This window comes from Saccopteryx leptura, chromosome 3, assembly GCF_036850995.1.
Source record: "Saccopteryx leptura isolate mSacLep1 chromosome 3, mSacLep1_pri_phased_curated, whole genome shotgun sequence".
NCBI classification, from domain to species: domain Eukaryota; kingdom Metazoa; phylum Chordata; class Mammalia; order Chiroptera; family Emballonuridae; genus Saccopteryx; species Saccopteryx leptura.
Genome location: NC_089505.1, coordinates 12,683,370 through 12,704,251, shown reverse-complemented (window position 1 = coordinate 12,704,251; position 20,882 = coordinate 12,683,370). Strand labels below are relative to the sequence as shown.

The 20,882-nt window shown below is 39.8% G+C and overlaps 1 protein-coding gene across 7 annotated transcripts in view; it reads left to right on the top strand.

Annotated features, from left to right (window-relative positions):
* Positions 1-20,882, top strand: part of SCAF8 (SR-related CTD associated factor 8) — a 172,526-nt gene that overhangs the window by 47,191 nt on the left and 104,453 nt on the right. For 6 of the 7 annotated variants that reach the window (XM_066372947.1, XM_066372948.1, XM_066372952.1 and 3 more), the window contains 9 exons: positions 1,832-2,008; positions 3,093-3,172; positions 4,874-4,991; positions 7,657-7,788; positions 8,070-8,182; positions 9,892-10,085; positions 13,766-13,866; positions 17,991-18,104; positions 19,325-19,481. In XM_066372947.1, coding sequence (XP_066229044.1) covers positions 1,832-2,008; positions 3,093-3,172; positions 4,874-4,991; positions 7,657-7,788; positions 8,070-8,182; positions 9,892-10,085; positions 13,766-13,866; positions 17,991-18,104; positions 19,325-19,481 — 1,186 coding nt within the window. The remainder of the gene's footprint in view (positions 1-1,831; positions 2,009-3,092; positions 3,173-4,873; positions 4,992-7,656; positions 7,789-8,069; positions 8,183-9,891; positions 10,086-13,765; positions 13,867-17,990; positions 18,105-19,324; positions 19,482-20,882) is intronic. The other variant, XM_066372949.1, reaches the window with a different exon arrangement.

Genomic DNA, 20,882 nt, shown 5'->3' with positions numbered 1-20,882 from the left:
GGTTTGATCCCCAGTCAGAGCACACACGGGAAGCAACTAATGAATGCACAAGTGGAACAGCAAACGGATGCTTCCCTTCCCCTTCTCTCTCCCCTTCTTTTCTCTGTCTCTCTAAAAAGAAAAAAAATTAACAACAAAAAAAAATGAAGCCTTGGCTGGATAGCTCGGTTGGTTGGAGTGTTGTCCAGAGGTGCGGAGGTTGCCAGTTCAATCCCGGGTCACGGCACATACAGGAACAGTTCAATGTTCCTGTCTCCTCTCTCTCCCTTCTCTCTCTGAAAACAGTCAGACAAACAAAAACTATGAAAATAAATACTTTGGGAAGGAGAAGGGATTTTTCAGAAGAAACAGCACTTAGAAAGTCAAGAAAACATAGTAATGGATAGAATATGAAGTCCAGATTAGAGGAAAACATACGGTCTTGTAGTGGTCTGAACATGTGACTGAAAACTGCTCTTGGGGAAAATGGGGGTGTCAGAAGAGGCAGTTAAAATGTGTGAAGGGAACGTGGGGTCTCTCCTTCCCTCTTTCATCCTTCCCCTCCCCCTCCCTTCTTTCCTCTCTTCTCTCCCTTCTTTCCCATCCCTCATTCCCTTCCCTTCCTTTTCCTTCCTTCCTTCCATCTTGTCTATTCTGTAGCTTTCTCAGTTCAGTAACTCAAATATGTTTTTTATTCTTTGTTATTACATTAGTAATCTTCAGTAAAAGTTTATTTGATAGATAAATGACTCCTTTGTTTCTTAATATTGCTATTTTATAGATGGGCATGAAATGACTTTACTTACAGTTATCTTGAGTGATGATTGTACTGTCTCCCACTATAAACTGAACTTGACACTTAGAGTACAAATGTCTTGTTTAGCAGTAGCTTTTCTATTTTTATTTTATTCTAAACTGATAATTTGCAGATTTAACTTGGGTTTACACCTCAATTAGAAAAGTATTATTTACTTCTAGGATGTATGCAGGGTTTACATAATTATGACATTTTAAGATCTTTCTACTACTTCTGTATTTTAAAAGAGTGAGAGAATGGGCGGAATGGGTTACCTTCAACTCGCATTGCACTGTTCACCTTTAATTTCCTTAGTTTTGGACTCTGCTCTGAGGGACAGATTTCTTTACTTCTCTACTTTAAGGAAACGTTATCAGATGACAGACATGAAAGATAGCAAAGCAGTTGTGATCAGTGCTTGTTCTTTTACAGAGATTAAGTAACAACTTGAAGAAGGGATGAAAAGCTTAGTGAAAAAATCAGTTTGCCTGTGATAAGTTCGTTATCTGGTTATCTGTAAAATTTTCTGACTTACCAGAAGGAAGACAGACTTATTAAGGAATATGCTATATATGGCACACAAAATTAATTTTTAGAAAAATTGTTTTGAGTTTTTTTTCTTGATCTCCAAAGGAGATCAAATTTTATTAAGTTTAAGTTTTGTGTTTTTTTAGATGAGAGGAGAGGAGACAGTGAGACAGATTCCCACATATGCCCCAACCAGGATCTACCAGGCAACCCTATCTTTGGCAGATGCTCGAGTACCGAGCTATTTTTAGCACCTGAGGCTTATGTGCTCCAGTGAAGCTGTCTTCAGCATCTGGGGCCATGCTCAAAGCAATCGAGCCAGTGGCTACGGTAGGGGAGTAGGGAGAGAAGGAGAAGGAGGAGGGGTGGAGAAGCAGATGGTCACTTCTCCTTTTTGCCCTGACTACTCCGGGCTGATGCTTTATCCACTGAGCCACCAGCCAGGGCTGACCAAAAGTTTTAGATGGGCATTCTTGTAGATGAAACTCCGCACCTGTATGTATTAATATCCCTTCTTTTCCCTTCCAGTTTCAGCAGTTAATACAGACTTTACAGATACAACAGCAGAAGCCCCAACCTTCCATTCTGCAGGCCCTGGATGCGGGGCTTGTTGTTCAGTTGCAGGCTCTGACCGCACAACTCACAGCTGCAGCCGCAGCAGCCAACACTCTCAACCCCTTAGAACAGGGGGTGTCTTTTAACAAGGTAGAAATGACCGTATTAAATGTTTTGTGTGAACTAAGGGATTTTATTTACTATCATGTGAGTTCGAATTGTGTTTCATTGTAGAACTATTTCAGTATTCACTATACTATGGAAGATATTACCAGTTTTACAAAAGGTTCAAACTTCTGAAATTAAGTAATTTCATAATTCTGCTTGAAATACTGAGAATATTTTTCTTTGCATAAAGTTAAAGATTTACAGGTTAAGAAAACTGAATTTTGAGGCAAATGATTATTTTTGGAATTTTTAAATTTATTTTTGGGTGTTAAAAATATACTAATTATTGTGTTCTGTAACTTTAACCTGTTAAAATTAAAACTATTAAGTGTGTAGGTTCAAAGAACAATTTTCCTTAGAAGTTGTCATTGTTCTAAAATATTTTGATAAATTGAGGCCTCACTACAGTGTTTTTAATGTTGAAATCCTTTCATGTGTACTTTGTGTGATATCCTCAATATTCTTGTTAATTATGGGAATATTAAAATACTTTGGAAGTGTAACCCTTAAATTGTTTTTATTTTTGCTACTGTTATTTTCAGTAGAAAACACTGATCTATTGGGTTATTAGATTTTTTTAGCCAGCAGCTTCCAACTATAGTTTAGTCTGGCTTTAAATTGCTGGACCACGTAAAAATCATTTTAATTGATCATTGAGAAAACGGGGAGTATTTTAAGAAAAACTGTACTAGGAATAGACCACTGAATATAGTCCTAGATGTTTACTATCAAGTTTTATAACTGTTGGCAAGCCACTTTATTTTAATTCTGGTGTTCTCTGCTATAGAATGTTGGTATTTATCCTGTGTGTTATGATTTGTTCTGTTATATAAGGCATTGTATGTCAGAGTACCTTAAAAGTAAAGATCTTCTCAAACTGTTTGATTATAGTATAACAGCATGATATGAAACATTTTCATATTCAAGTGATACAGATAAATTAGTGGGACATTATTGACCTTAAATAAAATAGGATTTGTAACCATTTTGTGATAAGCACTTTTTAATCTGTCTCTTCTTTCCCCCCTTTCTCTTCCTTTCTACCCCACCTCCTACTCTCCCCTAGAAGTTGATGGATAGGTTTGATTTTGGGGAAGATTCTGAGCATAGTGAAGAACCCAAAAAAGAAATTCCAACTTCTCAACTGTAAGAATCATGTTTTCCTTTATAACCATATTTTTTCCTGTCATTTTTATAAACATTAGATGGGATGTTGCATTCTGAACTACTAGGTATACTTTGAGTAAGTCAGGCTATTTTTTCAGGCTCTTTTGCTGTAACATCGCAGAACGACGTTACAGGCTTGCTGTCTAGTTGCCTCACTATGTTATTTTAACTCACATCTTTGCAGCTAGTTGGGCTATATCAGAAGTCTTCATAGAAACATTGATAAATGTTGATAAATTTAGTTATATTTTCCATATCTGTGTTAGGCTTTAAGTTATTTAACTCACTTGTAAGAATATTTGAAGTAATCGGGAGAAGCTTGCTTCTAGTGCCAGTGGCCACTTCGGGGAAGTAGACCAGATTCTGCGAATGTGGCAGACCAACTGGACGTAGAGATTAGGGTTGTAGAGATTTTGTTTTTTAAAGAAGTGGATTGTATGTTTTTATTTAGATCAGTTCGCCCCCCCAGCAAGTCCGCAGATCCTAGGTTCTGTGAGTGGTTGTGAAAGCCGCACTGGGGTAGCCAGTCTGAGCGGCGGTGTGGACGGTGGTGTGGACTGTGGGAGAATGGGGCGGGGAGGGGGAGCCTCTGGGACTCGTTCTACAGCGGTCATTAATTAGTTCTATATACATATAAGGGTAATGTGTGGAAAGACTTATTTATATAATATAAAATACAGATATATTCTGGTGATAAAGAAACTCTTGAAAAAAAATTAAAAACATTTTAGATGATAAAGTTAGGAGAAGCATTTGTAATTATGTAGATCAGTTTCCTGAACAATAAAAGAATCATCTTTTAACAGTCTTGACAGGAGGTTATTTATCCACTATGGTAATTTCTTCCATTATGAGAAGTTAGTAATTGTCGTGATTTTATATTATTTTGTTACTGATTCCTGTTTTGATATGCCTTCTACACTCATTTGTTTTGCTTTCCGAAGCAAGGAAACATATTTGCTCCATTATCTTTTGAGACATAGCGCTTCAGTTTTTGAAGATAGATATCGTTCTTCCCTGAGGTTTATTTGCTCCAGATGACATACTCTTTTTTCAGCTGTTTAAAGACTTTTCACCATCCTGATTGCCCCTTTGGGGATGCCCTCTTTTTTGTTCATTTTACCTGTGGCACCTAGAATTCCAGGTGTGAATTTCCCAGAATATAGTTAAATTATTTCCTCTTGTCTAAACATTATTTCTGTTAACATACCTAATGTGAATGCTTTTCTAAAGAAAGCAGATTATGGTAGGTTACAATGGTAGATTTCATATGTACTTATAGAACATTTTCCCCACTATTTACTTCATGGTTAGAGAGGTTAATGTACTTTGTTCAAATCCTTTTTAACTGTTTTTAGAAGTATTTTATTGACTTTTCTTAAAATGTTCTATTGAAGTAGTAATTTATATGTATTTAAGAGTATTACAAGATAATAATATCAGATCTTCATCAGAGTATCTCTAACATGCTATCTATTGAAATACTATTGAAGAGTTTATTTCTGTTTTAATGTATTAATGTTCTGAAGTATATCCATTTTCTTTCTTAATATTCCAAAAGTGAACATTGTAGTCAAGTATGTTTCATTTCTTTGGCATCTGAAGGGTGCTGAATACTCAGTTATTTTTATATTGTCTTTACTGGGTTTTAACATGTATTTCCGCTGTTTTTCCTATTAGTTCTCATGTGTCGGAATCTGTGAACAACTCCATTTTTCATCAGATAGCAGAGCAGCTACAGCAGCAGAACCTGGAACATCTCAGGCAGCAGCTTCTGGAGCAGCAACAGCCTCAAAAGGTTCATAACTCCACCTTGTGGTCTCTAGAGTTATTGCTGTCTCTTCTATAGTTGGTGTTAAGTATGGTGATTTTTCTTCAACTCTTACTAGGAAGATAAGTCTTTTTAGGATCTGGAGTTTGTCTGTAATCAAAATGTATTCAAGCAACTTATGACTTGATCAGAAACATTGTAGAAATTAATTTCAGCACACTGGGAGTGGAGAGCAGGAGACAGTGGTGTTTCAGTGCTGCAGCTTAGTTCCTCTCCACTCAGCTCCCTAGCATGAAGGGGAATGATGATTTTGCTACTGTTCTTTGTTTTTTTGGGTTTTTTGGTTTTTTTTTTTTTTAATTTTAAGTGAGAGGAGAGGAGGCAGAGACAGACTCTTGCATGTGCCCCAACCAGGATCCACCCAGCAAGCCCACGAGGAGGTGATGTTCTCCCCATCTGGGGCCCTAGCTCTGTTTGCAACCAGAGACATCTTTTAGCGCCTGAGACAGAGGCCATAGAGCCATACTCGGCACCCGGGGCCAACTCACTCTAACCGAACCATGGCTGCAGGAAGGGAGGGGAAGAGAGAGAAGGAGAGAGGGGAAGGCAAAGGTGAAGAAGCAGATGGGGGCCTCTCCTGTGTGCCCTGACCGGGAGTCAAACCCAGGACTTCCACACACCAGGCCGACGCTCTGGCTGAACCAATTGGCCTGGACCGAGATGGGCCTTTTGACTCCCAGTTTTATACTGTAGGGAATTGAAGTTCAGTGAAATGAAATGTGTAATATTTCTAATATTCAAAACTTTGTGGTGAAAATGAATAATATATCACAAACATTTTAAAATAAGCATTATTAGACAAGTGATAGATACAGAGGTGGACAGAAAAGCAGCACCTGAAGTTACCTCTTCTCTAATGGAGCACGTCCGTCTGTGTGAACACGGGCAGCATTCTGGTGTCTGGGACAGGCATACTAAGTGAAGGACAATGGAAATGTCGAAGAAGGAAGAATTACTTTAGAGCAGAAGGGTGGTAAACCTTAGATACTGCTAGGGTCTGAACTTGTCCTTTTAATGCAAACATTCAATATAAAATATTAATGATATTCCCTGGGACAGAACTTGTTCCTTGAAGTAAGGAGGACGGGATTCCATACCTGTCTTAAAGAAGTGATTCTGATGGAGGTGTTTGGAGTGGGTGCAGTATTTATGTTCAATACATACCTGCTTTCGAATTCGGGAACTTGAACATAGAGCCCAGTGAAGAGCATATGGGTGTTTAAAGGAAAACACAAGTTGTAGTTCAAGGAAAAGAAACATTGTCAGTGATATAATAAAAAATCTCAATCTGTTACAGAGGCAAGAGGGAGTGCTGATGAAGGGTTTATCCAAACAACAGATTTGTTCTTCTGATTTTGTAACACTTTTGACTTGCCTCAGTTCCAGTTTTATTTCACAAAGTTTAGAAGCAGTGAAGTCAAGGTGTATAGTACTCTTGACCAACTTGTAGTTAACACCAGGTTATTGAAGTAAAAAATGAAAGTTAATACACATTTGAGAGTGATTCTGTCTGAAGAATATCAATACCCTCACCTCTTACCTCTCAGCTTAGTTAATTGCTCTATACACTATTTCCAACTCTTAGAAGATACAGTAACAATACCCCTTTGAAAGGAGTAGACAGTCTTAAAAGTTTTGTTCAAAAAATGAGTGATGAAGAAAAGGGAATAATGATGAAAAACAACTCTTCTAATGCATAAGGTGGATAGTATTTAAAAGAAATTTAGAATTGGAAAGTATATCAACAGAATAATAAATTGAATAAATTGTGTAATTGACTACCAGTCCACTTGCCTTACTATATTTAAGATAGGGTGAAATAGCAGAAAATTACACATTTTTATTTACTAGGAAGCTCAAAGTAACCTGCCTAAAAGTTTGTTTGTTTGTTTGTTTTTTACAGGGACAGAGAGAGAGTCAGAGAGAGGGATAGACAGGGACAGACAGACAGGAAAGGAGAGATGAGAAGCATCAATCATTAGTTTTTCCTTGCGCATTGCAACACCTTAGTTGTTCATTGATTGCTTTCTCATATGTACCTTGACCGCGGGCCTTCAGCAGACCGAGTAACCCCTTGCTTGAGCCAGTGACCTTGGGTCCAAGCTGGTGAGCTTTTGCTCAAACCAGATGAGCCCGCACTCAAGCTGGCAACCTCGGGGTCTCGAACCTGGGTCCTCTGCATCCCAGTCCAACGCTCTATCCACTGCATCACCGCTTCGCAGGCCTAAAAGTTTTTATAGTGTCTTAAAGGAGAGAAGAGGATTACTAGTGTCACTCTAAACATGGTAGCCCTCACCACACCTGGAGGTTGTCATTATATGTCATTCATGATATTTCTTTAGTTCATGGTACTGTATATTCTCCACAACAAAAGATTTATTTGAAGACCTACTTGATCTTATCATTCTATTACGATATCATAGTATTATCCCCTTTTTTATGATGGTTCATGCTTTTAGGTAAACTTGATTGTTTACCAAAGTGTAAGTTTAGATTGATTATAAAAGATTAAACATGGGATTTCTTTAAGTGTTGGGTCCTGTCTTAAAACTCATCATGTTTGTGTGTTTAAAATTTCTTTTGTAGTAATTATTGTTTCCCAATGTTTGTGTGTTTGTATACATTTCAACAGGCCACCCCGCAGGATAGTCAGGAAGGGACCTTCGGGTCAGAGCACTCCGCATCGCCGTCTCAGGGCAGCAGTCAGCAGCATCTCCTTGAACCGGAAGCAAACTTAGATGATTCCATCGACATTCAACAACAGGTAAAAAGTCAGTGCTTTCCTGGGTCATACACTTATAAATTAGAGAAAAATATTTCAAAAGATGGTAATTTTTATTAAAAATAGAGAATATTTTATTATTTACTTCATGTAAAATAATGGTGGCCCGAGTGTTTTCCCCACAGCTAAGTTCTGCACTCTAACCGTTTTGCTATTAGGCCTTAATTATACTAATGCGGTAAATATTTTGTAAGAAAGACTTGTTAACACTACTGAATCTCAACCAGGCATTTTGTTTGTTTGCTGTTCTTTTGATTTTTAAGGACATGGATATAGATGAAGGGCAAGAAGGAGCGGAAGAGGAGGTCTTTGAGCAGGAAGCAAAGAAAGTAGCTGTCCACTCGAGATCAAGAACACGTTCACGCTCTCGTTCAAGGTTCTACAATAATATTTACAAAGAGTTGTGTGTAAACATATAAAATGTTGGCTTTATTTCTTTGAATCAAGGTTAAAGGAAATGTTTTTCATTGAATGACATCTTATATTTTCTCAGAAAGAAATAATTTAGAATTTGAAAAACAAGCAGTTGTATTCTGTTTTTAATTAGGTATGTCTCTGGCCATTTGAGTAATGTACATGAATCACAGTCATAGCATAAGACCTTGGCTATGGACTATACTGATTATAGTTAATGTTTTGATGACATCCAGGTTTTAGGATATTAATACCTCTGAACAACAGTTAAATCAGGCCATAGAGGAATAGTGTTAGATATTCTAGTTTCTTGCATTCCATTTCACCTCATAATAATGCCAAAAATGATCGTAAAGATAAAACTACAAAAGTTACTTTTATAAACAGTAAGCATAACATCAATCTATTATAGCACATCTTATAAATGGTTTTCTTGTGGATTTTCAACCTGGCTAAGGCACATTACTGTATATGCTCATTCAGATTTGGATTGAAGGTGCCTTATCTTAACCTGATAAATTTTTATGCAGCCATGTATTCATTGTTTTTGCTATAAACTATCTTAAAACCTAAAGTCATTAGTCTTCAACATTTTTTATACCCTATATCCTGCACATGGGTACCCTTAAAATCTGAGCAGTAGATGCTAGGTGAGGGGCCAATATCTATGATCACTTTTTCAATCATTTGTTTGTTTCAAGAAGTCATTTGTATTTATCTCTTGTAAATGGGGGTCTGACAGTTTGGCTTTCTTTGAATCTACCTCCTGTCCCTGATTACCTGGCCAGCGCAGGTACAGGGTCAGTGCTGGAAACTGCTTTGAGCAGCTTCTCGTGTGCAGCGCCTCCTCAGTGGCACTCTGGGGAGATGTCAGTGGCCTGGGGCTGATGGGAAAGGGGAAACTCAGTGCCGCCTTACATCAGACAGGCAGGCAGCTGAGAGTTCAGCAGTAAAGCTTGTAAGCAGAGTTACTTGGTGGCCTAATGCTCTATTGGAAACAGTCTTTGTTTCCTAATTTTAAAAAAGGAACATCTTAATCACCTAAATCAGTGGTCCCCAACCCCCAGGCTGTGGACTGGTAACGGTCTGTGGGCCATTTGGTACCAGTCTGCAGAGAAAGAATAAATAACTTATATTATTTCCGTTTTATTTATATTTAAGTCTGAACGATGTTTTATTTTTAAAAAACGACCAGATTCCCTCTGTTACATCTGTCTAAGACTCACTCTTGACGCTTGTCTCGGTCACGTGATACATTTATCCGTCCCACCCTAAAGGCCGTTCGGTGAAAATATTTTCTGACATTAAACCGGTCCGTGGCCCAAAAAAGGTTGGGAACCACTGACATAAATGACCTTTTTTACTTTATTGGGCTTTTCATCCCTGTTCTTAGCTCTGATAAATCAGAGAAAGTGAGGCCATTACTGGGATCTCATTCTTCTTCATAGTTATGAGTATTAACTTAGACTTAGTAGGAATTATTAAAAACAAGTTTATGACTCGTGTGGACCTAGCAGTACATAAATTTTAGAGAATGCATGCTTTTTTGACACCTGATCATACTTAAATCTTTGTAATAGATATATAAATAGAAGACCTTTTTTTCTCATGATAAATTTGATAGGAGACTAACTGTCATTAGTAGCAAACTGAGATTTTTTTTTTTTTTAGATCACCAAGAAAAAGAAGGTCTCGGTCCCGCTCTGGCTCCCGGAAGCGCAAGCACCGGAAGCGTTCGCGCTCACGCTCGCGGGAGCGGAAGAGGAAGTCGTCGCGCTCCTACTCCAGCGAGCGGCGGGCGCGCGAGCGCGAGAAGGAGCGGCAGAAGAAGGGGCTGCCCCCGGCCCGCTCCAAGACGCTCAGTGGTGGGTGACGGCCTGCTGGCAGCAGGTGCTGCGGAAGTAGTTGTCTGCCTCGAGTCTCTACGTCTTTTAAGACAGAATTTGAAAAGCAGTTTGGTGCATGACTAATTTGAGTCTTGGTTTTTGTAATGTGATGAGCAAAGAAAAGGAAGAACAGTTTCTACTGGAAGTAACATTATTGAGAGTTAATTTTTTTAGAAAATGGAAATTACAAAGTATAAGGCTTAACTAGTGGAATATAATGTGGACCAGACATGTATGTTACAAGGACACTGGGACTTCTGTGCAGACCTGTAACAACCAGGTCTGTAGGGGTAGTTATTACAGGAAGTGTGCAGATTTTAAAGCTAATTATAAATGTTAAATCAGATCAAAGGACACATTTCTGTTGTATAACTTCACTCCTTTATGTTAATTTATTATGTATGACTAGAACAGATTTGATGGTGGGAGCTTATCTTAGGAGAGGACTGGGGGAGGGTTCACTTAGGAATGTGAGGTACAAGAAAGTAAGGTGTGATTAGCGCCAAATTCTGCCTAAGGCAGAATATTTTATTTAAAAATGTATTGTATAATAAAATACATATTTCCGATGGCTTTAGGCGACCCCTGTGTTTTGGTCGTTTGACCCCCACCGGGGTCGCGACCCACAGGTTGAGAACCGCTGCCCTAAAGGATTCTTAGTGGGTTATGACTTCTAAGATGAGCCAACAGACTCACTACAGGTGGGCAAATGACATAAAATAGAGCCACTTGCCTTTCTTTGCTAAGAGCTGAACCCTGATCATGTTATCTGATTTCCAAAGGTCTCCAAGTAAATTCTTTCTGTGATTGAATTAGGTAAATAATTCGTGTAATTTAGGGTACTGATAAAGCATCTTGGAAATTCAGGCTTTAGATTAAAGGCAAAAGTCAGAACTCTCTTCATTTAGAAGCAGTACTAATTTTATGTGGTCCCAACACATTTTCACATTTTCACATGTGCAGTAGTGTTTTTCTGCCATTGGTCCTTAGAACACAAGAATTTTTATGAATAATCCAAGGGATATGAAGCATCAACACATAATCGCATTCTAGGAATCCAGGGTCCCCTCCTCATGGGCTGAGGGAGACTTGTCAGTGCTTTCTGGGAAGAAATGGAGTTGTAATAATTTGTAGCAAGACAACATTGAAAGGGTAGGGGGAATGTGGAACAGATTTAAGGGCGATGAAACCAGCTGTGATACGTAGGATGGATTAGGAAGAGGTGGGAACTACTTAGAGTAGTCGAGAAAGTTGCTAAGGTTTGTGGTAGGTTAATTAATTGTCCCCCAATGAGGTCCACATGCGAATCACTGGAGCTTGTAAATATGTAACATTACATTTCAGAAGAGACTTTGCAGATCTGATTAATAAGGGTCTTGATGTGGGAGATTAAACTTGGATTATTCAGGAGGGCTCAGTGTAATCCAGGAGGTCCTTCTAAGTGGGAAACAGGGTCAGAGAGAAGATGTGCTGTGAGGGTGGAAGGAGAGAGTCAGGTGGGTAAGGCTCCACTGTTGGCTCGGAAGGTGGAGCTCAGGAGCCATGGGATGCAGAGAGCTTGCAGAAGCGAGCAAGAGGAGGAAGCATTCTCCCCTCAAGCCTCCAGAAGGGACGCCGCATTTACCCATTTTGGAACTTCACTTTAAGGGAATCCGTTTTTGTGTTTTAAACTGCTAGGTTTGTGGTATTGGCTACAATAGCAAAGAAAACTTTTTCTTTTGAGACTTTGTGTGACTATTAAGTTATGTGTGCCTTGAGCGAGACTACAAGAAAAAATGGCAGGCCCAGTCACCAGGGATCTGTCAGCTGAGCGGTTGCTGGAGCTCATGCTGGTGTGGAAGCCGTTTGGTCTGACCAGCCAGAGGAGCGACCTGGTGGAAAACGTATTCAGTAGAGGTCCTACAGTAGTCACGCCCTAGTGTGGGTCTCAGTTACCTCGACAGTAAACCTGCTGTGGGCCTGCCCTGTTATATATAGATCAAAAGTAATAAAAAAGCTTATTCTTCCAAAATGTCATTGATATAAATCGAAATACAGTTGACCCTTGAATTATGTAGGTGTTAGGAATGTTCCTCCCACTGCACAGTTGAAGGTCTGCACATAACTTGACTGCCCCCAAACTTACCTACAGCCATCTCTCTGTATCCATGGGGAACATGCCAGAATTCCCTTATATAAAATGGCTTAGAACTGTGCGTGCGGTCAGCCTCCCAACTTCCTCGAGCCACCAGTGGCGGATTGAAAATAACTGCCGTTTGTGGTTGGTTGAATTCTACGAGGGCCAAATCTATTGAAAAAAGTTCACATATAAGTGGATCTGCACAGTTCAAACCCATGTTATTCAAGGGTCAACTGGATGTTGAAATGCTGCAAATGTATTAGCTATAAATATTTTTAATATCACCCTGGCCGATTGGCTCAGTGGTAGAGCGTCAGCCTGGTGTGCCGGAAGTCCCGGGTTCGATTTCCAGCTAGGGCACACAGGAGAAGCGCCCATCTGCTTCTTCACCCCTCCCCCTCTCCTTCCTCTCTGTCTCTCTCTTCCCCTCCCGCAGCCGAGGCTCCATTGGAGCAAAAAGATGGTCCGGGCGCTGGGGATGGCTCCTTGGCCTCTGCCTCAGGCGCTAGAGTGGCTCTGGTTGCGACAGAGCGACGCCCCGGATGGGCAGAGCATCGCCCCCTGGTGGGCGTGCCGGGTGGATCCCTGTCGGGTGCATGCAGGAGTCTGTCTGACTGCCTCCCCGTTTCCAGCTTCAGAAAAAAATAAAAAAAATAAAATAAAATATTTTTAGCATCTTCAGGAAAAGGGGATGTTCTTGAAGGTATGAACAGTACAGCTAAAAGTAGATAAGATGTCTTGGGTACCATTTGTTTATTAATGGGAAGTGATTTCTAAGTCTTGGCAACAGTTAAGGGGGGGGTTTAAATTTTTCCTTATTCATTTGAGAAAGATAAAGGGAGAGAAGGGGGAGGGAAAGAGAGAAGCATCAACCTGTTTTTTTCCACTCAGTTGTCCCATTTATTTGTGTGCTCGTTAATTGATTTTCCTATGTGCCTGACAGGGATTGAACCTGCAGCCTCTGGTGCGTGCTGGGACCATGCTTTATCCACTGATCCACCCAGCCAGGGCTGTTAAAGAGTTCTAGTTCAGACTTGCTCTCTTTGAATCTTCATGCAAATTATTATAACTTAAGGATAAGATGCTGTTTTTATCTTTAACTGTTGACTAGGGAAAAATATCCACTTAGTCTTTCTAGCACAAAAAAAAATTCTTAAAAAGTCCTCAGGATTGCAATGGAAAGTAGTTTTTAAACTTTGTTGCACATGAGAATTATCTGTGGTGTTTTAAAACTCCTAACTTCTACTCTGTCGTACTCTATACCATTCATCATCGTTTACGGTGGGACCCAGGTACGCACAGGTGGTTCATATGTGCAGCCAAGCTTGAGAGCAGGTGGCATGACAGCAGATGATTTGGCATGAATGCAACCGGATTTCTAGGGTTTTACTTGATCTTTAAGTATTAACAGCTAAAAATGTCCAACACATATTTTAAATAGGCTTAAATTTTATGATGTTGTTAGTAGAGCTTTTTCCTCAGCTCTTTGAGAAAAGTAACTGTGTGTGTGATTCAGGTCATTTCTCTTATGTCTTGGCAGTATGCAGTACGACTCTCTGGGTCGGCCAGGTAGACAAGAAGGCAACCCAGCAGGATTTAACGAACCTGTTCGAAGAGTTTGGACAGATTGAATCCATTAATGTAAGTATCAGTTGTTCAACAATGGTTTAAGGTTAAAGATGAAGAAGGTTTTCACTCATACAAAGTCTCACTTTGGTTCCTACTGTATTTTCCCATGTATAAGATGCTCCCATGTATAAGATACACCTTAATTTTGGGGACCGAAATTTGAAAAAGTATGTGTTACATAAAGTTAGTGAACTCAAGTTTTATTCATCATAAAATTCATACAACTCCTAGCCCTGGCCAGCTGGCTCAGTGGTAGAGCATCAGCCCAGCATGTGGAAGTCCCAGGTTTGATTCCCGGCCAGGGCACACAGGAGAAGCACCCATCTGCTTTTCCACCCTTCCCCCTCTCCTTTCTCTCTCTCTCTTCCTCTCCCGCAGCCAAGGCTCCATTGGAGCAAAGTTGGCCCCGGGCACTGAGGATGGCTCTATGGCTTCCGCCTCAGGTGCTGGAATGGCTCTAGTTGCAACAGAGCAACGCCCCAGATGGGCAGAGCATCGCCCCCTGGTGGGCATGCTGGGTGGATCCTGGTCGGGCGCATGCGGGAGTCTGTCTCTCTGCCTCCCCGCTTCTTACTTCAGAAAAATACAAAAAAATAAAAAATTCATACAGCTCCTTATCACTGTCAAAAAAGCAGAAAATGCAAGTAAAAAATCTACAACCACTGTATAAGACGAACCCAGTTCTTAGACCCCAAATTTTTCAAAAAATGCATCTTAAACATGGGGAAATATGGTAATTAGCCCATTATATCTGCCTTCCCACATCTTTACAAGGATTCTTTATTTCTAGGTATATTCTGCTACTGTTTTTTGCTTTCCTTAACTAGTTTTTAAAATGGAATTCTAACAAATTTTTAGGGGTTTTATAGCAGTGTAGCACTTGATTCCTGAAAACATTGAATGTTTGAGTTAGCAGGAACTAGTGTGGAAAGAGGAAACTGAGTCCCCCAGAACGTAGGGAGTGTGAGACACAGCTGGACTGGGGTCCCAGTCTTTTGCCAGCCTCTTCTCTCCTATTCCCTCTCTGTCTCTCCCTCTCAAAGCCGCCCTTAGACAAGAACACCTGTGTGGCCAGGGACTGTCCAGTCGCTTGAGCTTAACTCACCCACTCCGCTTGGATTGCTTCCGTGGCTTTGCCCAGCTGGTCTCCTTCTTTGGTATTTTCTTCTTCCTGAAGGGCTGTTGTTTTCCCTGGGGCCAAAACTAAGTAGTGAAATGTTACTGTGGTTATATTTACTATTAGTATACTATGTCTATTGGACCTTCTGTCATATTCACTGGGGATTGGCTGCTTTTCCTTTCTAATGGTTAGATCCTTATATGCCCACACTCGACTTTTCTGTATTAACAATAGCATTCTGTGTTTGAATTGAATTTGATCATTTAGTATTTTACTTTCAGCTGTGTGTGATCTGATTAGATCCTCACAAGAAGCCGGTTAAGTAATTCCGAATCTGTACTTTACTAGAGAAGAAACTAAGAGGTTTGCCGAGTTCCACAGATAGTACATTGGTGACGGGTTAATAAATAAGGAATTGTTGGAGTGTTTCAACTTAACTATTTCAGATTTCTCCTACACCATGAGAGTACTGTAGGCTTTTTAAATTTCGCCTGTCAAAATCGTTCAGAATCTACAAGTATATAACCTCTAAATTTTTTTCTGATTTTTCCCTACCCTCAAACTAGTGGTTCTCAGCCCTAGCTGCATGCCAGAAATGTGACACTTGAAAACATAGGGATACCCATGACCAGTATCTTTGAAAACATAGGGATACCCGTGACCAGTATCTTTGAAAACATAGGGATACCCATGACCAGTATCTTTGAAAACATAGGGATACCCGTGACCAGTATCTTTGAAAACATAGGGATACCCATGACCAGTATCTTTGAAAACATAGGGATACCCATGACCAGTATCTTTGAAAACATAGGGATACCCGTGACCAGTATCTTTGAAAACATAGGGATACCCGTGACCAGTATCTTTGGAGTCTTATCAAAGTGCTGCAAAGCCAGGCGCCACTACTTTCACAGATCCTGAATCCAAGTAGCATTTTGGATTTTCTCCTTTTTTGTGACATCTGTAGTCTTTTTTGTACCACAGTTATTTGGGCATTGGTTTGCCTTGTCTCCTTCCTCTTCTGTATTACCTTTTAAAAGCATAGTACTGAGATCACCCCGTGATGAAGCCTGAGCCAGTTAGTGTTCTGGAGGATGCTAGACCGCGTGGAGCGGGGACAGGCTGTGGAGCAGAGGCCCTTGCACCCAACCATCTGCTCACTGGCCCCGCGTGAAGAAGAGCTCCGGCCACCCCCCAGCTGACCGCAGGATGAACTGGCTGGCCCAGAGAGGAAGAACTGCACATGAAGAGAATGGGCCGAGACTCCAATGAGAGAATGAAGACTCTCAGAAAGAAGAGATAAGAAACATCATTCTATAGAAAAACCCAACCTGTCCACGTGATGCCAGGGGAGCAGCTGCACCCTCTGCCCTTGCGTGTCTTCCCATAATGGGCCCAGAAGACAGTCGACTTCTTCTAAGAAGCCTTCCTTGACTACCGTCACTCGATTGTAGTCCCAGAGGGGACCCTTCCTCCTCTGGAACCCACTCGATTCACTGTCTTTACACCTCATTTGGTACATGAAGTACCGTGTGCCCCTTGTCTTCCGCAGAGCCTGCAGGAGGTCAGGGCCCTCTCTTCTTTGACTTGTATTTGCCACAGTGTCAGGAAGAGGGATTTGCACATCACGGAGACAAAGATTTATGGATCTCTCTTATTGTGCATATAAGTAAAATACGTTATATGAAAAAAAGCATAGTACTTAACAAATAATAGGCACTAAATTATTTTGTGAACTGAAGTATATTGAATGGCCATTTATAAAATCTAGGATTTGAAAAATTGATCTAAGATTTAGAAATGTTTTATTTGGTTTTAGGTTAGTTTGAGAACTGAGAAAAACTTTTTAGATTTAGCTTTTAGTATGCCATTGAGAGTTTGAGTAAAATATTTTCAGTGGCTTTGTAAGGAGTTGGATCTACTTCGTAAGAGTTGAAGAAGTGTAGAAGGGATTGAGTAGACTTCTCTTTTTAAAGGTTTGGTATTAAAGTGACAGTAACTTGAAGTGTTAGCTAGATAGATCCAGGGAGAGTTTTGTATTTTTTGACAAACCTACCTTATAAGATACTAATAATACAGTGTTAGTATACCTTTTGAGTTCTTTAAAACATACTGAAATGCTCTTTATTTTTCTGAATTAATACTTTAAGGATAATTTTATGATCTGGTAGTCTATTCAGTAGATAAGTGCTTTTTGTAAATAAAACTCTGATCCTTACTGGTGCTTTTTTCCTATTCCTTTTAAAACCTATAGCAAGAAGTACTTGAACAAAGTTTGTATAAAGTTGAAAAGCTGTAGTTTTATAATTCCTGTAGATTATAGATTTTGTATTAAGGATAAGGTACTGCCTGACCTGTGGTGGTGCGGTGGGTAAAGTATTGACTTGGAATGCTGAGGTCACTGGTTCAAAACCGGAATGCTGAGGTCACTGATTCAAAATCCCGGGCTTGCCCGGTCAAGGCACATACAACAAGCAATGAATGAACAACTAAAGTGAAGCAACTATGACTTGATACTTCTTGTTCTCTCCCCTCCTCTCTCTGTAAAATCGATAAATAAAATTTTTTAAAAGGGGGGGAGGGAATAAGGTACTTACCTAAAACAAAAATTCCTCACACTACGCAATATAAGATTTGGAAAAATGGAAATAATACTGTGAATAAATTGTATGCCTTCAAATATGTTGACCATAATATTTTCCTTTTATCTGGTGGTATTGTATCCATATTTTTATATTTTTTAATTTGTTTTTTATTGTGTATTAGAAAAAACTAATTTATGTGATTATTTAAGATTTCACATATGTCATGACTTAGAGTGAGACCCAACTTGATTTTGAATTTGTTTGTTTTTTTAACTAAGTAATCAGTGTACTTGAGCTGATAAACAGGTAGCTGGAAAAAGGAAAACTATTCAGTATTCATCAGGAGTCAATGTTATGTTTCATCAAAAAATGCCAGAATGTGTTGCCCTTCTTGTAGCCCTTCTAAAGAAAACATTTTTTTTAAATAGATGATTCCTCCCAGGGGCTGTGCTTATGTCTGCATGGTTCATCGGCAAGATGCGTTTCGGGCTCTTCAGAAACTTAGTTCCGGATCATATAAAATTGGGTCCAAGGTCATCAAGGTGAGATTGGGGGGGACGACGGACACATACTTCTGTTCTATTGTATTATTAGAATGTTTCTGTATTTAATTCATCTTTTTTTTTAACATTATTGGCAAACCGTGATGGAAATTCATTATTTCAGTGTAGTTGAGTTACAGAGTTAGATGTAGGTAAAGCAATAACCAGAATTTTCGTCCAGTGGTTCTTTGTCAGCAGGTCACTATTTTATGAGCAGACCATTTCCATCTAGCAGCTTTGTCCTCTTCCCAGTGCTGCCTAGTCATAGCCCTTAATTACAGTATTGATTGTTCCTGCCCAGGCCCCTGTGAAGGGCCTATTTATATTTTTATTTTGCTCTTAGTCTTTAAACTCAGTATTTATTGTGTAGTTTTTCATTTCTTACTTCATTTCTTCTATTAGGAAATAATTTATCCCATCAATTTCTGCAACTGAATTGAGAACTCTAGCATAACTGCTTTCAAAGGAGTTACCATGCCTGTGCTCTGTCATTCTTATGGCGGAGAGTTTCTCTGTGTACACTAAAGTCTCTTTTCCGGAGTGCCAAGATTTGTTTAAATTGCAGTAACTAGTCTAATTACCAGTAATGTAGCTTGACATTTTTTGGTGAAAAGTAGATTTGGATAGCGTTTTGAGAAATGTGTTTCTTTCCAAGTTAGGGTAAGAAATGGAAATAAAACTTATAAACACCACCATTGCTACCTAATGCAGGTTTTATTTAACAAACAGAAACAGAACATGGAAATATTTTCATGGCTACTATTCTTTCAGCAGTGATACTGTGTCCATCCAACTGATTTTTTGACTGAGAGGAGGAGAGATAGACAGATTCCCACATGCGCCCCCACCAGGATCCACCTGGCAACCCCCATCTGGGGCTGAAACTTCAATCATCAGAGCTACCCTCAGGGCCTGGGGCTGATTGATGCTTGAACCAATTGATCCACTGGATGCGAGAGGGGAAGAGAGAGAGAAGGGGGAGAGGGAGGGGAAGAGAAGCAGATGGTCGCTTCTCACGTGTGCCCTGGCCAGGGATTGAACCCAGGACATTCACATGCCAGGGCCGATGCTCTATCCACTGAGCAAACCGGCCAGGGCCCAGCTGATTTTTAAAACTTAAATTTATTTGTATTTACATTGTCTAGATGTAGTTTTTGAATGTTTTAGCTTGCTTTTACAGTATTTATAAGCTTTACTTTTTCCTCCCCTTATTCCTATAGATTGCTTGGGCTTTAAACAAAGGTGTAAAAACAGAATACAAACAGTTCTGGGATGTGGACCTTGGAGTTACATATATACCATGGGAAAAAGTTAAAGTGGATGACTTGGAAGGTTTTGCAGAAGGAGGCATGATTGATCAGGAAACGGTCAATACTGGTAAGAACCCTAAGGGTACTTTTGTTGTTAAAAAGGTTGTAATTAATGAGAGGTTTTTATGATAGGGTGAGTTGTGCTTATTCTATTTCCTAGATTCTTCCGCATAAAAAGAGAAAAATTATGAAACACAACTGTGTTCATTGTATTTTCTTGATGGGTTCTGTTTCATAAATGTAAGAGTGTAGATAGTATATTTTTTATGTATGTCTTTAACAAAGTTGTGGTCTTTGAGAGAGTTGTATATTATATATATGAAGGCTCTTAAAAATTATTTAGAAGTTTGTTTTTTTTTAATTCATTTTTTAGGGAGGAGAGGGAGAGACAGAGAGAGAGAGAGAGAGAGAGAGAGAGAGAGAGAGAGAGAGGAGAGACAGAGAGAAGGGGGGGAGGAGCTTGAAGCATCAATTCCCATATGTGCCTTGACCAGGCAAGCCCAGGGTTTCAAACCAGCGACCTCAGCATTTCCAGGTCGACGCTTTATCCACTGCGCCACCACAGGTCAGGCTAGAAGTTAAATTTAATGGGCTGACATTTATCAATAAGAGTACATAGCTTTCAGGTAAACATTTCTGTAGCATTTGAACTGTTTATGGTGATGTGTGCCCATCACCCCAAATCAGATCATTTTCTCTCACTGTATATTTGTCCCTCTTTCCTGGTAACCACTTCAGTTGTATCTTTGTCTATAAGTCTCAGTTTTATATCTCACCTGTGTGTGAAATCATATAGTTCTTAGCTTTTTCTGATTTAATATTTCACTTAGTATAATGTTTTCAGGTCCATCCATGTTGTAAATGTTACTGTCATCATTTCTTATGGCTGAGGAGTATTCCATTGTATATATGTACCACATTTTCTTTATCCAATCCTCTATCAAGGGACACTTGGGTTGTTTTCATGTTTTGGTCACTGTGAATAATGCTGCGATGAACATGGGGGTGCATGTGTCTATGTACCAATGTTTTCAAGTTTCTCAGATGGCTACCCAGTAGAGAGATTGCTGGCTGATACGGTAGTTCTGTTCTTAACTCTTTGAGGAATCACGATACTTTCTGCCATAATGGCTGTGCCAGTTTACATTCCCACCAGCAGTGAATGAGAGTTCCTTTTTCTTTATTTTACAGAGACAGAGAGTCAGAGAGAGGGATAGATTGGGACAGACAGACAGGAACAGAGAGAGATGAGAAGCATCAATCATTAGTTTTTCGTTGCGACACCTTAGTTCATTGATTGCTTTCTCATATGTGCCTTGACTGGGGGGCTACAGCAGACTGAGTGACCCCTTGCTCAAGCCAGCGATCTTGGGTGCAAGCTGGTGAGCTTTGCTCAAACCAGATGAGCCTGCGCTCAAGCTGGCGATCTCAGACTCTTGAACCTGGGTCCTCTGCATCCCAGTCTGAT